The sequence below is a fragment of the Jaculus jaculus genome (assembly GCF_020740685.1).
Source record: "Jaculus jaculus isolate mJacJac1 chromosome Y unlocalized genomic scaffold, mJacJac1.mat.Y.cur SUPER_Y_unloc_2, whole genome shotgun sequence".
Classification (NCBI taxonomy): Eukaryota; Metazoa; Chordata; class Mammalia; order Rodentia; family Dipodidae; genus Jaculus; species Jaculus jaculus.
The window spans coordinates 81,634-100,093 of NW_025423387.1; the positions used below are offsets into that span (position 1 = coordinate 81,634).

An 18,460-nucleotide genomic window follows, 5' to 3' on the forward strand; every position below is an offset into this window, starting at 1 on the left:
TACCTCTGCCTCCAAGTGCTGGAATTAAAAGGTTGTGCCACCATGTTCTGCTCTTTTAAATGTTAATTTAGGAAATTGAGACTCCTGTCCTTCCTTTTTTTTAACCTCTTTCTTTTCTCTTATCTCCTTCTCTCCTTTTTATCTCTGAGTAAATTTGTAGCTAATAGCACTTACATTATTTGGTATATCCATACAAAATGCAGCTCTCTTATCAAAGGGAATAAGAGATTATTCTTGAGGCAAATAGGAGTGACTATGACTAACCCAGGAGAATGAATATATTTTGGTCTAGAAATGGTTTTTTAAGTGTTTTTTCTTTTTTAAGATAGAGAACAAAAGAAAGTCATAAAGTAAAGCCTTTTGTTTGTCAAAATATTATAAATATAAGGAAATATTACTTAGTTTATAGCAGAGTAGGGAAAATAGTCTTAGCTGCTGTTTGCTCATATTCTTATATTTTTGATTGACGGAAGTTCATAACCTGCTTCAATACATTTCAAAAGTATTACCAGTCTCACAAATGTTTGGAAACAAAAGCATATCATGAGTGGATATTTATGAGAGTAAATACAGGCCAACTTTGGTTTCTTTTCAGATCACAAAAGGCTTTTACTTTTTACTAAACACAGTAAAATTTTTAGTAAACATAGTTAAACTTAGACATTTGATTCTTTAACTCTTCACAAGAAAAAAAATTAAAAATCAGCCTTATAGAATCTTTTTCTTTAAACCTATTTTTATATTTTATTTTAGTCTATTTTGTGTGTGTGTGTGTGTGTGTGTGTGTGTGTGTGTGTGTGTGTGAGAGAGAGAGAGAGAGAGAGAGAGAGAGAGAGAGAGAGAGAGAGAGGGGGAAGGAGGGAGGGAGGGAGGGAGGGGTGGGGGAGAAAATGGGTACATCAGAGCCTTTAGTCACTTGAAACAAACTCCAGACACATGTGCCACCTTGTGCATCTGTCTTATGTGGGTTACTGTGGAGTTTAACTTGGTTCCTTAGGCTTCACAAGCAAGTTCCTTAACCACTAAGTAGAATCTTTAGAATAGGTGTGGCTCCTCTTCACCCCAAGTTCAGTTCACAGTATTTGTCATTGCTGATGGATGAGTAGTTTTTCTACATAAAGTTTTTCTGAATATCTTATTGTGGAAATTAAAACTTGACACAGTTTGACTAATTATTTTTCCTTTTCCAGCTTTATCTGCATATCAAAAATACTACAGTTTACATGCTGACTACTGGAAGGTTAGTACAAACTTGTCGCCAACTTTGCTTCCTTTTGGGGGACATAACTTAATTATGCTTCTTGTTCTTTTAATTAATGACTGCTAATTCTAAAGAAGAGATGCAGAAATGGGGAAAGCATTTTCCTATGTGAACATTTTGTTCTTAATTAAGTATTGTTAGTAGAGCACTAACATTTATACTAGATGTCTGGCTTGTCCTAGGGAGGGCATGGTTGCAACAAGTCTACAAGAATATCAAAAGAGAAAGCAATCATTAAAAGTCAGGATAAGGAACTTGGAGAAGTTCAAGCACTTTTAGTATACTGGTAATAGCACTGGCTAAATAGAGTAACATTGGTGTAGACTGTGAGGGGTACTGATGATTACTCTTGGCTTATTGCTATTAATAAAATACTCCAGCATTAGTCTTGCAAGGTGACTCTGCTTTTCACTTGGCATATAATTGTTTTCATGGGATGATTGCTGCCAGAGGTAAATAGACATTGTGAAAGATGCCAGATATCTCTACTAATTTGACATACATTTCTTTAATGATTAACATGTCTATATGAACAGTTGAGCATTTAACACATAATGAAATTCATGTAAATGAAGGCCAGATACAAGAAGCTTTCATGATTTGTTTTTGGTTTTTCAGGGTAGGGTTTCACTAGCTCAGGCTGACCTGGAATTCACTAGGTAGTCTCAGGGTGGCCTTTATCTCAATGATGATACTCCTACCTCTGCCTCCCAAGTGCTGGGATTAAAGGCGTGTGCCACCATGCCTGGGCCATAAAGCTTTTTTTTTTTTTTTTACAATGCATTTTATTTTTATTAGAGAGAGAGAGAGAGCAAGCGAGAATGAATGAATGAATGAATGAATATTGGTGCACCAGGGCCTCACTGACTGCATTTGAACTCCAGACAATTAGAGAGCCATTCATCATTTAGTCATGTATTGTTTAGTTCCCATGACCTTGTATATGCACAATAGCTTTTATTGCTGTTGATTTACCAGGTATGCAGAACATAGCCATATTCTTAATTTAGGGACAAAATAAATCATATCAGGTTCCTTCTACAGTCAACTGTTTCCAAGAAAGTTTGCATTTCTATGATAGTCCTTCCTCAGGCATCTTTTCCATCGTTTTAAAGTAAAGCAGTTGAACTATCTTCTTTAAGATTGCTACTGTGTTTGACAATAGCAAGTTCATTAACCTAAGATCAGTCTCAATGCCTGTAATTTTAACTTGCTTGAGGTTTTACAACTTAATATCTTAAAATTCTCAGTCTAATGTCTTTAGCCAAACACATCAGTCTATTACAAGTTTAATCTTGCAGCCAGCCTTTATGCCAGTAGCCCAGTTCCAACAAAGTCTTTTGCAGTCTTTCCTTCCCCTTAGAAAGCTCATAAGCCAAGCCTCAAAGTTCAATACTGTCTGCATTTAGCAATTTGATTTGTAGTTTAATACCATTGTGATCAGATAGAGTTCAAGGAATTATTTTGGTTTTGCTTTATATGTTAAAATTTGCTTTGTGCCCTAAAATACTGTATATTTTAGAGCATGTTCCATGTGCTGCTGAAAATAATGTATGTTCTACAGCTTTTGGATGAAATGTTCTGTAGATACCTGTTAGGTCCATTTGTTTTATGTCCTCATTTAATCCAGATGCATCTCTTGATTTTTTTGCCAGGATGACCTGTCAATAGATGAGAATGTGGTGTTGAAGTCACCCACTACAACTGTTTGGTGTTATCTGAGACCTTAGTTCTAATAGCATTTGTTTGATGAAGTTGGGAGCCCCTGTTTAGGTGCATATATGTTTAGGATTGTAATGTCCTCCTGTTGGAGGGTGACTTTAATCAATATAAAGTGACCTTCCTTACCTTTCCTAACTAATGTTGAACTGAAGTCTACCTTGTCAGATATTAGGATAACAACCCCTACTTGTTTTCTAAACCCATTTACTTGGAATTCCATTTTCCACTGCCATTGTGCAGCTTCCTCTTGAGTTTGAAAGCCAAAATAACCCCCCCCCCCCTTTTTTTTCCACCCCACAAGCTGCTCTTGGGTTGGGTGATTTCTGCCAGCAATATGAACCTGACTGCAATAGTAAAGTTGATATTGAGGACTGGGATTGCTGCTAGACAACTGACTATATGGCTTTGGCCTCTTGGAGCTGATTTTCTAGAGGAATGTGGATTTGAAACCTTGGCCTAAGAGACACCTTGAAGTGCTATAAGTGCAGCTTGATGGACTATTCTGGTCAGAGTTGAAAGACCTGAGTATAGTGAGAACTATGGACTGTGAGGATTGGCTTGTGAAGGTGAGAAAGAGCTTTGCCTGGCCTGTGTTAGAGGCAGTTTATGTGAGAGCTTATTGTTATGGCCATGTCCTGCAAATAAACTCCAGATTCCTGCACCTCCTGTGCATCTGGCTTATGTGGGTATTGGGGAATCGAACCTTGAACTGGAGTCCTTAGGCAAGCACTTAACTGCTAAGCCATCTCTCCAGCCCTGCCATTTAGATGCAATTATATGAAAGATTACAATATTTAAGATTAGGCTAGCTGACCTGCCCTGAGGCAATAGGAAGCATATAGATGCTTTTGAAGGGTCTTGAGTGCTCAAGGAGTGTCCTGTTCTTCAAAGTCTGCTTTATTCTCCCCTGGATTAACAAATTGGTACCCTACCTGGTATTGTGCAGTATAAGAAATTCAGGAATGGGAGGGTTTGCATTGTGGTCTTGTGTTTTTGGAAGTGGCCATGGGCATGTGAAGCAGGTTTGCTGAATGCCTGCATGGAGACCCAATGTAGCTGTGAAGATGAACCATAGATTGCAGTGGAGACCCAGTGGAAATGCTGGGACCACAAGATGGATTCCAAGGAAGCTGTTGGCCAGAATGAAGTTTTCCTGAAATGTGAGTAGCCTAGCTGGAGGAGTGGAATTGGAACTCCAGAGACTTGTTGCTAGTCAGAATTATTGGACATGGAGACTTGTCATTGGCTAGAATTGTTGAACTTGGCATTACAAAGTTTGGTGTTTGCCCTGTTTAAATTATGTATTGCTGGAGGTTTTTTTTTGGGGGGGGTTAGTTTGGCTGTTAAAAGCCTTGGATTATGGGGATGTTGGAACTTCTTTAGGATTAATATGGGGACTTTTAAAGTTGGACTGAATGTATTGCATTTTACATTATGGATGGTTGTCATTTTTGTAGGGCCAGTGGTGGAATGTGTTGCTTTGATACTGATGTCCCCATAAACTTAGGTGTTCTGAATGCCAGGTTTCCAGCTGATCTAGATTTTGGAACTACCACTTCTCAGGGCCACTATATTGTTGAGGGTGGCCTTTTGGGTATTAAAGCCAGTTTCCCCATGTCAGTGTTTGGCACACTGTCCTATTGCTATTGTCCCGCTGATATTGGCCAGGGGGTCCACCCTCTGACGTCATTCCCCCTGCCATTGTGGAGGTTCCCCTTGAGTCAGTAAGCCAAAATAAACCCTTTTTAACCCCCCCCCTTCACACTTTTGGTTGGGTGATCTTTAACAGCAATGCAAACCTGACTGCAGCAGTATGGGATTTGATTTTTTTGCTCTCTAGCTGCATTCCATATATTTTCTTTGGTTTTTGTGTTTTGCAGTTTAATTATAACATACTGGTGAGAGGTTCTTTTCCGGATTTTGTCTGTTTTGTTCTATAGGATTCCTGTATGTGCATTTGCATCATTGTCCCTATTTGGGAGAAGTTTTCTTCTATGATTTTGTTGAAAATTCCTGTTATACCTTTGGAGTGAAATTCTTCTCATTTTATTATGCCCTGGATTCTTATGTTTTATCTCCTTATAGTGTCCCAAACATCTTGAAATTTCCATTCATGCCTTCCTATAGTTTGTGTTTGTCTTTGTTGGCCACTTGGTCATCTAGTTTAGGTAATCTTTCTTCTCCTTGATTCATTCTCCTGGTGACATCTTCTAAAGAGTTTTCTATTTGACTTACTCCGTTCTTCTTTTCCAGTATTTCCAATTGGCATTTTTCTTTTAATTTCTATTTCTTTAGTCATGTCTTGTATTGACCTTCTTATTTCATTATGTTGGTTTCCTCATTTTCATGGGAGTTTTTCAGCTTCTTTGATTGTCTTGATTTCTTCTTTACCCTGTTACTTTTTTGAAATCTTTGTCATGTAAAGCAGTCTCACCGGAGGTAATTTCTGATGGATTTATAATTTTTTAAAAAAAAATTTTATTAACATTTTCCATGATTACAAAATATATCCCATGGTAATTCCTTCCCTCCCCACCCCCACACTTTCCCATTTGAAATTCCATTCTCCTTCATATTACCTCCCCATTACAATCATTGTAATTACATATATACAATATTAGCCTATTCAGTATCCTCCTCCCTTCCTTTCTCTTCCCTTTATGTCTCCTTTTCAACTTACTGGCCTCTGCTACTAAGTATTATCGTTCTCATGCAGAAGCCCAATCATCTGTACTTAGGATCCACATATGAGAGAGAGCATGTGGCGCTTGGCTTTCTGGGCCTGGGTTACCTCACTTACTATAATCCTTTCCAGGTCCATCCATTTTTCTGCAAATTTCATAACTTCATTTTTCTTTACTGCTGAGTAGAACTCCATTGTATAAATGTGCCACATCTTCATTATCCACTCATCAGTTGAGGGACACCGAGGCTGGTTCCATTTCCCGGCTATTATAAATTGAGCAGCAATAAACATGGTAGAGCACGTACTGCTAAGGAATGAGATGAGTCCTTTGGATATATGCCTAGGAGTGCTATAGCTAGGTCATATGGTAGATCAATCTTTAGCTGTTTTAAGAACCTCCACACTGTTTTCCACAATGGCTGGACCAGATTGCATTCCCACCAGCAGTGTAGAAGGGTTCCTTTTTTTCCACATCCTCGCCAACATTTATGATCGTTTGTTTTCATGATGGTGGCCAATCTGACAGGAGTGAGATGGAATCTCAATGTAGTTTTAATCTGCATTTCCCTGATGACTACTGACGTAGAACATTTTTTTAGATGCTTATATGCCATTCGTATTTCTTCCTTTGAGAATGCTCTATTTAGCTTCATAGCCCATTTTTTGATTGGCTTGTTTGATTCCTTATTATTTACCTTTTTCAGTTCTTTGTATATCCTAGATATTAATCCTTTATCAGATACATAGCAGGCGAAGATTTTTTCCCATTCTGTAGGTTGTCTCTTTGCTTTTTTCACTGTGTCCTTTGCAGTGCAAAATCTTTGTGATTTCATGAGATTCCAGTGATTAATCTGTGGTTTTATTGCCTGAGCAATTGGGGTTGTATTCAGAAAGTCTTTGCCAAGACCAATATGTTGAAGGGTTTCCCCTACTTTTTCCTCTAGCAGTTTCAGAGTTTCAGGTCTGATGTTAAGGTCTTTAATCCACTTGGACTTAATTCTTGTGCATGGCGAGAGAGAAGAATCTATTTTCATCCTTCTGCAGATATATATCCAGTTTTCAAAACACCATTTGCTAAAGAGGCTGTCTCTTCTCCAATGAGTATTTTTGGCATTTTTATCAAATATCAGGTGGCTATAGCTACTTGGGCTTACATCTGGGTCCTCTATTCTGTTCCACTGATCTACATGTCTGTTTTTGTGCCAGTACCATGCTGTTTTTGTTACTATGGCTCTGTAGTATAGGTTAAAATCAGGTATGGTGATACCACCAGCCTTATTTTTGTTGCTCAGTATTATTTTTGATATTCGAGGTTTTTTGTGATTCCAAATGAATTTTTGGATTGTTTTTTCTATTTCCATGAAGAAAGCCTTTGGAATTTTGATAGGGATTGCATTAAATGTGTAGATTGCTTTTGGTAAGATTGCCATTTTCACAATATTGATTCTTCCAATCCAGGAACAAGGGATGTTTCTCCACTTTCTAGTGTCTTCTGCAATTTCTTGCATGAGTGTTTTAAAGTTCTCATTGTAGAGATTCTTTACTTCCTTGGTTAGGTTTATTCCAAGGTACTTTATTTTTTTTGATGCAACTGGGAGTGATTCTCTGATTTCATCCTCTGTGTGTTTGTTGTTAGCATATATGAAGGCTACTGATTTCTGTGTATTATTTTGTATTCTGCTACATTGCTGTAGGTTTTGATCAGCTCTATCAGTTTGCTAGTAGAGTCTTTAGGGTCTTTTATGTATAGAATCATGTCATCTGCAAATAATGATAACTTGATCTCTTCCTTTCCAATTTGTATCCCTTTTATGTGTGTCTCTTGCCTTATTGCTATGGCTAAGACTTCCAAAACTATATTAAATAAAAGTGGGGACAGTGGACACCCTTGTCTTGTTCCTGATTTTAGTGGGAAAGCTTCCAGTTTTTCCTCATTTAGTAATATGTTGGCTGTAGGCTTTTCATAAATAGCCTTTATTATATTGAGATATGTCCCTTCTATTCCCAGTCTCTGTAGGACTTTTAATCATGAAGGGATGTTGGATTTTGTCAAATGCTTTCTCTGCGTCTAATGAAATGATCATGTGATTTTTGTCCTTCAACCCGTTTATGTAATGTATTACATTTATAGATTTGCATATGTTGAACCATCCCTGCATCTCTGGGATAGAGCCTACTTGGTCAGGGTGAATGATCTTTTTGATATACTCTTGTATTCTGTTTGCCAATATTTTGTTGAGAATTTTTCCATCTATGTTCATGAGGGAGATTGGTCTGTAGTTTTCTTTTTTGGTTCTATCTTTGCCTGGTTTTGGTATCAGGGTGATGCTGGCCTCATAGAAAGAGTTTGGTAGAATTCCTTCTTTTTCTATTTCCTGGAAAAGCTTAAGAAGCAATGGTGTTAGCTCTTCCTTGAATGTCTGGTAAGATTCAGCAGTGAATCCTTCTGGGCTCGGGCTTTTTTTAGTTGGGAGGTTATTGATAACTGCTCGGACCTCCATGTTTGTGATAGGTCTATATAAGTGATTAATCTCATTTTGATTTAATTTAGGTAGGTCAGATAGATCAAGGAAATCATCCATTTCTTTCAGATATTCATACTTTGTGGAGTATATGCTTTTATAGTATGTCCCTATGATTTTTTGAATGACTCTGGAATCTGTTGTGATGTTATCTTGTTCATCTCTGATTTTATTAATTTGTGTCTCTTCTCTCTTTCTTTTGGTCAGATTTGCTAAGGGTTTATCAATCTTGTTTATCCTTTCAAAGAACCAACTCTTTGTTTCATTAATTCTTTGGATTGTTCTTTTTGTTTCTATTTCATTAATTTCTGCCCTAATCTTAATTATTTCTTCCTGTCTACTGATTTTTGGTTTGCCTTGTTTGTCTTTTTCCAAGGCTTTAAGGTGAAGCATTAGGTCGTTTACTTGAGACCTTTCTAATTTCTTAATATAGGCACTTAAGGCTATAAATTTACCTCTTAGAACTGCCTTCATTGTGTCCCAGAGATTTTGGTATGTTGCGTTGTCATTATCATTTGACTCTATAAATTTTTTGATTTCCTTCTTGATTTCTTCATTGACTCATTCATCATTTAGTAGTGTATTGTTTAGTTTCCATGATTTTGTGTATGTTCTATAGCCTTTCTTGCTACTGATTTGTAGTTTAATTCCATTGTGGTCAGATAGAATGCAAGGAATTATTTCAATTTTCCTGAGCTTGTTAAGATTTGCTTTGTGTCCTAATATATGGTCTATTTTAGAGAATGTTCCATGTGCTGCTGAAAAGAATGTATATTCTACAGCCTTTGGATGAAATGTCCTGTATGTATCTGTTAAGTCCATTCCTTCTATGACCTCATTTAGTCCAGTTGCCTCTCTGTTTATTTTTTCCTGTGATGACCTGTTAATTGATGATAGTGAGGTTTTAAAAGTCACCCACCACCACTGTGTTTGGTGTTATGTGTGACCTTAGTTCTAATAGTGTTTGTTTGACGAATTTGGGAGCCCCATGTTAGGTGCATATATGTTTAGGATTGTAATGTCCTCCTGTTGGAGTGTGCCCTTAATCAATATAAAGTGACCGTCCTTATCTTTCTTGACTAACGTTGGACTAAAGTCTACCTTGTCAGATATTAGGATAGCAACCCCTGCTTGTTTTCTAGGCCCATTTTCTTGAAACACCATCTTCCAACCTTTCATCCTAAGATAATGTCTATCCTTTGTAGAAAGGTGAGTTTCTAGGAGACAACAAATTGTACGATCCTGCTTTTTAACCCAGTCTGCAAACCTATGTCTTTTCATTGCGGCATTGAGGCCGTTGATATTAAGAGATATTATTGAAAGGTGTGTATTTATGTTTGCCATTTTTTTTTTTTTGTAGTTCCGGTTCTACCTGTGCTCTCTTCTGTTAACTAGTATTTCAGTATTGCTTGTTTTTTCTAGGTTCCTTATATGTATGCTTTTCCTTTTCTTCAGCATGGAGGATTCTATCAAGTCTTTTCTGTAGAGTTGGTTTTGTCTTCAAATACTCTTTTAATCTGCTTTTGTCATGGAATGTCCTTATTTCTCTGTCTATTTGAATGGATAACTTTGCAGGATAAAGTAACGTTGGTTGACAGTTTTTATCTTTCAGAACTTGGAATATATCACTCCAAGCCCTTCTGGCTTTAAAAGTTTGTGTTGAATAATCTGCTGTAATCCTGATGGGCTTGTTTTTGTAGGTAACTTGATTTTTCTCTCTAAGTGCTTTCAATATTTTTTCTTTGGTGTGTGTGTTTGGAAGTTTGATTTTAATATGGCGAGGAGAGATTCCTTCCGGGTTTTGTCTGGCTGGGGTTTTAAAGGCTTCCTGTATCTGCATTGGCACCTCTTTCCCAATTTGGGGTAATTTTCTATGATTTTGTTGAAGACACCTACTATGCCTTTGGAGTGGAATTCTTCTCCTTCTGCTATGCCCTGATTTCTTATATTGGATCTTTTCATAGTGTCCCGAATATCTTGAAATTCCCACTCATACTTTTGTATAAGCTTGTGTTTCTCTTTGTTGGACTGTATTAGATCTGCCACCTGGTCTTCTAGCTTAGATATTATGTCCTCTCCCTCATCCATCCTACTGGTGAGATTTTCTACAGAGATTTTTATTTCATTAACTGTGTTCTTCATTGCTAGTAATTCTGACTGGTTTTTCTTTATTATTTCTATTTCCTTATTTATGTCTTGTATTGCCTTCTTTATTTCATTAAATTGGTGTCCTGTGTCTTCTTTGCTTCCTTTGATTTCCTCTTTGATTTCTTCTTTGTTTATTTTGATTTGTTCTTTGACCTCTTTGAACATATTTATAATCATTCTTTTGGACTCTTTCTCAGGCATTTCCTCTAAGTTCTTCTCGCTGGAGGACATTTCTGATGCATTAATACTTTTAGGTGGATTTATATTTTCTTGCTTTTTAGTGTTTCTTGTGTCATAATGTATATATTTTTGCATCTTGGATTAAGTTAATGCTTGGATTTTCTAGCTAGCTGGGTATTCTTAGCTGTATCAATTGATTTGATGTTACATATTTTCAGGCTAGTAGCTTAAGGTGTGAGGTGTGGCTCTTAAGACTCTCAGAGTATCTACAAAGATGTTCTTAGGTGTTGAGTTTCCCTGCTATAGGAGTATTCAAGCAGGCTGAGTGGAATAAAATACCAGTAGATTCTAAAGTTTAAACACTGTACACATTCAATCAAAAACAGCCCTGAGTATGTATGCAAGAGTAGTTATTATAACGACCAGATCCTCTATCAATAAAGAGGTTAAGATTTCTGGTCTGTTGAGGGATCCAAGTCAGCTTGCGACCAAGTGAGACCCTTCCCTGGTGCAATCCCAGTTATCTTGCATGATTTTGGTCTCAGTCAAGTTGCTGCCTGGGTCATCAGGCTGCTGGTATGATTTCTGGAGCTGGGCACTGGCTTTTCCTGTGGAGCAAACCGAGCCTGGCAAGTGTGGCCCTGCAGATCAGCACCCCTGCTGCTGGAACTGCTGCTCAAGCTGCTGCTGCTGGGTCTGTAGCCGCTGCTGCTGAAGCTGCTGCTGCTGGATCCACCGCTGCTCCTGCCTCTGCTGCTGCTGTAGCTGCCACTGCTGGAGCCACCACTGCTGCTTAAGCTGCTGCTGCTGTGTCCACTGCTGCTGCTCCCACAGAAGCTGCTGCTGCTGGGTCTGCCACGGCTGCCGCTCCTGGGTGCGGCTGCTGGGTCTGCCGCTGCCTCCCCGACTGGAGCTGCTACTGCTGGGGCTGCTGTTACCAGTGCCGGAGCCACTGATGTTGCTGCCAAACTCTGCTCCTGCTTGGGTCCTGCTGTTGGCTCAAGTTGGTGTGCCTGGGTCTCCAGATGCTGCTCCTTTCGCTGGAGCCGGGCTCAGGCAGTGGGGGAGGGGAGGGAGCTGCAGCTGCTTTGGTTCTCTCGCTGCTCCACGTGTTCTTCTACCTCGTGGTCTGCTCCTCCATTGCTCACTGCTGCTCTGCCTTCACGTTTCCTGAGTTACAGAGAGAGCCGGTGTGAGGGGAAGCTCCCGCTCCTGGCTTTTCCAGGATTTATAATTTTTTGATAGCACTGTGTTGTCTTTTTGTTTTTGTTTGTTTCTTACATTATAATGTAGAGATTTTTGCATGTTGAGGTAACTTAATTCTTGGGTTTTTTAATTACCTGCAGTATTATTAGCTGTGAAAATCCAACTTTAATTTTTTTTGTTTAGTTTATTTATTTACTTGAGAGCTACAGACAGAGAGGGAAAGAAGTAGATAGATAGGGAGAGAATGGGTGTCCCAGCCACTGCAAATGAACTCCAGATGTATGTGACACCTTGTGTATCTGGCTTACATAGTTTCTGCAGAATCCAGCCTCAAATTGGGTCCTTAAGCTTCACAGGCAAGCACTTAACCACTGAACTATCTCTTCAACCCCCAATCCAACTTTAAATACCTGTGCAGGGAGTTTAAATGTGCCAGGTGTAGCTCTTATACTCCCATTGAAATAGCAGAAATGACCCTAGGTGTTATTTGCCTGTTACTGTACTGTAGTAGACTGAGTAGAGCCAGTTACTGGCAAATTCTAAAATTCAACCTAGCCATATATACATCCAATCAAAACCAGCTCAGAGTATTGATACAAGTGCAGGAATTAAAAATATACAGATAATCTAAAAAAATCCAAAGTCCCTAAGACTGTGTGTTGCCCTATACCCATAATCCTGTCAATAAGGAGATTCAGATTTCTGTTCTGAATTGGGTTTCAAGTCAGCCTGGGGCCACTAATAAGATTCTGCCCCCACTAATAAGAGAAGAAAAAGACAAAGGCCTAAAAAAGAGGAAACATTCAAAAGCAACAGTAGTTAACACCAAAATTCAGTTTATTTGACAATGGTAAAGCCAACCTAGAATTAACATTCAAATGTAACACATAACCTTTCCTGCTTCAAATGTAGTACATAGCCTTTCCTGAGTTGGGAAGAAAGAATAGCATTTCCAGTGCAGGCCTGTGTATGTGGATTCATATAAGTAGGCCCTCTTACCTTTGGGTGGGTTGGTATTTATTCTGGCCATCTTTATTGATTTGTTGTTTTTTCCGGTTTTACCTTTGCTGTCTTGTATTAACTGGTATTTGAGTATGGTTTGTTTTTCCAGGTTCCTTGTACATGTACTTTTCTTTCTCTTCAGCATGCAGGATCCTTTCAAGCATTTTCTTGTAGAGCTGTTTTTATTTTCAAATATTCCTTTAGCCTGCTTTTGTTGTGGAATGTCCTTATTTATCTGTCTTTTTGAATGGATAGCTTTGCAGTATAAAGTAACCTTCGTTGACAGTTGTTATTCTTCAGAACTTGGAATACCTCATTACAAGCCCTTTTGACTTTTTTTTTTTTAATTTTTTTTTTGTTTATTTTTATTTATTTGAAAGCAACAGACAGAGAGAGAGAAAGAGGCAGATAGAGAGAGAGACAGAATGGGCACACCAGGGCCTCCGGCCACTGCAAATGAACTCCAGACGCGTGCGCCCCCTTGTGCATCTGGATAACGTGGGACCTGGGGAACCGAGCCTCGAACCGGGGTCCTTAGGCTTCACAGGCAAGCGCTTAACCGCTAAGCCATCTCTCCAGCCCCCTTTTGACTTTTAAAGTTTGTGTTGAGCAATCTGCTATGATCCTAATGGGCTTGCCTTCGTATATGACTTGAATTTTCTCTCTTAACTGCTTTCAATATATTTTCTTTGGTTTGTATGTTTGGTAATTTAATTATCATATGGCGAGGAGAGGTTCTTTCCAGGGTTTGTCTGTTTGGTGTTGTAAAGGATTCCTATATCTGCATTGACATCTCTTTCCCATTTTTTGGGAAATTTTCTTTTATGATTTCATTGTAAATATCTACTATGCCTTTGGAGTGAAACTCTTCTCCTTCTACTATACCCTGAATTCTTATGTTTGATCTTTTCAAAGTGTCCTGAATATCTTGAAATTCCCATTCATACTTTCCTATTGGTTTATCTGTCTCTTTGTTGGACTATATTAGATATGCTACCTGGTGTTCTAGCTTAGATATTCTGTCCTGTCCTTTTCCCAGTGTATTGGTGAGATTTTCTATAGTGTTTTTTTTTTTTTTTAACTCATGTTTAGCTCAGGCTGGATTCCAACTCATGGCAATCCTCTTTTTTAAAAAAAATTTTACTTATTTATTTATTTGAGAGAGACAGACAGAAAGAGGCAGAGAGAGAGAGAGAGAGAGAGAGAGAGAGAGAGAGAGAGAGAATGGGCGCATGAGGGCCTCCAGCCACTGCAAATGAACTCCAGATATGTGCACCCCCTTGTGCATCTGGCTAATGTGGGTCCTGGGGAATTGAGCCTCGAACCGGGGTCCTCAGGCTTTACAGGCAAGCACTTAACCACTAAGCCATCTCTCCAGCCCCTATAGTGTTTTTAATTTCATTGACTGTGTTCTTCATTGCTAGTAATTCTGAATGGTTTTTCTTTATTATTTCTATTTCCTTATTTATGTTGTGTGTTGACCTCCTTGTTTCATTAAATTGGTTTCCTGTGTCTTATTTCATTTCTTTAATTTCCTCTTTGATTTTTTTTGAACATATTTATAGTCATTCTTTTGAAATTTTTCTCAGGCATTTCCTCTAAATCAGCCTCACTGAAGGTCATTTCTGATGCATTAATGCTTTTTGGTGTATTTATATTGCCTTGATTTTTTGTGTTTCTTGTGTTATAAATGTACATATTTTTGCATCTTCCGTTAATTTAAAAATAGAACAAGCCATTACTATTGCATAAAAGACTTAGTTTAGAATGTAAATCACTAAGCCTGTGCTGACAGAATTATAGCTACATCCAGGTAAAAAGCTTTAGTATCCTGAAGTGCATGCCTTTAATCCTAGCACTTGAGAGGAAGTGGTAAGAGGGTTGCTGTGAGTTCAAGACCAATCTTAAGACTAAATCCAGGTTAGCCTGGATTAGAGTAAATGGTATCTCAAAAAAAAGAGGGAGTGGAGAGATTGCTCAGTTGTTAAGATGTTTGTTTGCCAAGCCTGGATTTGATTCTCCAGAACCCTATAAAGCCAGAGGACTGTGGTGGGCCATGCATATGGAGATCATTGCAGTGGCTAGAGGCCCTGGAGTACTTGTTTTCTCTCTCCTTCCCTTTCTCTCCCTCTCAGTCTCTCTTTCTCTCTCTGACTCTCTTCTCAATACTTGCAAATAAATAAAAAAATAGCTGGGTGTGGTGGCACATTCCTTTAATCCCAACACTTGGGAGGTGGAGGTAGGAGGATTGCCATGAGTTTGAGGCCACCCTGAGACTAGAGTGAATTCCAGGTCAACCTGGGGTAGAGTGAGACCCTATCTCCAAAAGCCAAACAAACAAAATATGAACTGGGTTTGGTGGTGCACACCTTTAATACTAGCACTCAGGAGACAGAGGTAGGAGGATTGCTGTGAGTTCAAGGCCACTCTGAGACTACATAGTGAATTCTAGGTCAGCCTGGGCTAAAGTGTGAGACCCTACCTCAAAAAACAAAAACAAAAAGAAAAGGATGCTAAGGCAGCATAAAATTGAAGTAATATATGACCATTAAATATATATATACATATGCTTTGAAAAGAATTAATGATAATTAAATCCTGAAAAAAGTCTTTTGCCTATATGTGTTTTGGGAATTACTGTTTGTTTCATTTAATTCTAAAATATGTTGTGGTAATGATGGCTTATCTTTAATTTTAAGTACCTATAAAATTGATGGTTTACAATGAAGAAACTAGAGTTTTGGGTACATAGGCAACAGTGTGTTGATTTATTTCTTTACTGATTTTCCTTTAAAAACTTACTTTCTACAGTGTTCTGGCATATTTTTCCTTCTTTTGCCTTAGCATGGGCTGATTAAAAAAACACCAAAATATTTCTCATTATTGTTTGGCTTTACTGCTTTGACTTGTTATGTCTTTTATCAACAATATGATACTGGCTAATATATTTAATTCTTAACTCATCACTATGCTTGATTTTTTATGTATCATAGTAACTTATTGAAAGATATTTTGTCTTGCAGAATGCTCCATTTCTTTATGGTCTTGGCTTGGTCTACTTCTACTACAATGCATTTCATTGGTAAGTTTTATTCTATCTCATTTTTTTTTTAATTTTAGTAAACTGTGATGAGCATAATAAATATATATCTTCAATGTGTATAATCATGCTTACAGTAGGACCATTTTTACCACTTAATATTTTAAATGAAAATTTATCCTTATCTGCACATTGGAGTATATTGGCAAAAGTGTTAGTTTTTTTGTTGGGAAATATTTCTAACAGCAATCTTTTTTTTTTTTTAAATGGGAGGTTCTTGTTCTATTATACTCTGACATGGAATTCACTATGTAGTCTTAAGATGATCTCAAATTGATGGTCATTCTCCTATCTCTGCCTCCCAAGTGGTGTTAAAGGCATGTTCCACCATGCCTGGTTTATGAGCAACATTTTAAAATGAAGATATTCTAATTTGGTTCACAGTTGTACAAATCTATATGTGAATTATTGGTTCTAGCCTTCATGAGCAGAAGGACATTTCACAGCTAAGTTATTTATTTCATATTGATCAGGAAGCAGACAGAGGGCAAGATACAGCCCACCACAAAAAATTCTATGTCTTCTCATATTACCATCCAATTTTGATTCCTCTTGTGGATTAATCCTTTGATTAGGTGTGGTTTGTCATGATTTAATCACTTTCCAGAAGCCCATAAACATTAAACCAACATGAAAACATTTAGGGGACTAATGTCAAATGGTCACAACAGGTACATTATAACATGGTTATAAAAATAATTACTTTTATGGATTTTATATAACTGCTGGATTAGTTATAATCCTTCAATATTTTAGAACATTTCCATTTGTAGTTAAAATTCAGCATTGAAGATTAACTATGATCATGACATAATGAAGTATAGGAAACATTTTAGCTCCTTTCAGTACCCAATTCCAGTGTTGTGAGAATCCCAAAGAAATTGTATCAGTGTATGGTCAAGATTTTCCAACGTGTACACTACACTAAATATTTATAACATAGTTTTTAAATATGCAGTAACAACTATTTGACAACTATGAATTCCCCAAAATAAGTAATTTACATCGTGTAATTTCTCCTACTACTTGTTTTTCTTTTATTTTCAGTTACTTAGTAGGTTAGGTGTATTATTACTCAACTATATCTCAGTAATTTATGTTTTATAGATGTTTTAATTATTATTCATTGCTGTAATTATATATTGCCTAACCCAATGCATTCTTTTGTAGTAAGCCATATTTCAAGCTATGAATAAGCTGGGAATGGGAATTCAAAGCCATCCTGGGCCTATAATTAAAAAATATTTTATTTATTTTTTAAAAATCTTTATTTGACAGAGAAAGAGGAAGGGAGATACAGGGAGGAGGGAAGACGGGAGGGAAGGAGGAGAGAGAGGGAGAGAGAGAAAGAGAGAGAATGGCCCCACCAGGGCCTCCAGACATTGCAAATGAACTTCATACATGCACCCCCTTGTGCATCTGGCTAACGTGGATCCTGGGGAATTGAACCTGGTTTCTTTGGGTTTGCAGGCAAATGCATTGATTCCCATGCCATTCCTCCAGTCCCTGGGTCTAAAATTTGAGGTCCAGGTCAGCTTCGACTAAACTGAGGCATTGTCTTGATTAAAGCAAAACATACAACAAACAAATAGTAAAACATCAACTAAACATGACTAAACTAGTACCAATTTAACATTTCTACAATTCTTAAGGATTCTATTCAAAGATTTCACACTTCTGAACTTACAGAATGATAGTCTTTGTTTAATGCTAGTTGTAGTCATTGTATTACCACTTTTTGGTTGAGAATTTTTTTGTTGAGAATTTTTGCATCCATGTTTATGAGGGAGGTTGCTCTCTAATTTTCTTATTTTGTTCTGTCTTTGTCTGGTTGTGATGTCAGGGTGCTGCTGGCTCTGTAGAAGGAGTTTAGTAGAATTTCTTCCTTTTCTATTTTATAGAAAAGTTTTGAGAAACAGTGATATCATATCTTCTATGAAGGTCTCATAAAATTCACCAGTGTTCCATCTATGCCTCTACTTTTTTTGTTGGGAGACTTTTTATAACTGCCTGGATCTTTTGGTCTATTTAAATGGTTTATCTCATCTAGTTTTAATTTTGGTAGGTCACATGAATCAAGGAAATCATTGGTTTCTTTTAGATTTCTAAATGTAGAGCCATATATATTATTAAAGTGTGTCCTTATGATTTTCTGAATTTCTTTTGTGTCTGTCATAATGTGCCTTTATCATTTCTAATTTTATTAATTTTTGCTCTTTTATGGTCAGATTTGCTACAGGTTTATTAATCTTCTTCATTCTTACAAAGAATCAACTCTTTGTTTCATTGATTCTTTGAATTTTTTAAAATGGTTTCTATAACTTTAATTTCTGCCCAAATCTTTAGTACTACTTCTCATCTACTGAATTTTGGTTTTCTTGTTTTTTTTTTTTTCCTCCCCAAGGTCTTAAGGTGACAGGTTAAAGTGTTTATTGTGAACTCTCTAATTTTTTAATGTAACCACTGAGAGCTATAAATTTCCCTCTTCGGACTGCCTTTATTGTGTCCCAAAGGTTTTGTTATGTTGTAGTCTCCTAAACATTTGATACTACAAATTTATTCATTTCCTTTTGATTTGTTCAATGATGTATTCATCATTTAATAGTGTGCTGTTTAGTCTCCATGAATTTGTG

General features: G+C 37.4%; 1 protein-coding gene across 2 annotated transcripts in view; it reads left to right on the forward strand.

Moving 5' to 3' along the window:
• Positions 1-18,460, forward strand: part of LOC123457186 (histone demethylase UTY-like) — a 220,854-nt gene that overhangs the window by 62,598 nt on the left and 139,796 nt on the right. For both annotated transcript variants that reach the window (XM_045141187.1, XM_045141188.1), the window contains exons 4-5: positions 1,191-1,240; positions 15,751-15,809. In XM_045141187.1, the coding sequence (XP_044997122.1) occupies positions 1,191-1,240; positions 15,751-15,809 (109 nt within the window). The remainder of the gene's footprint in view (positions 1-1,190; positions 1,241-15,750; positions 15,810-18,460) is intronic.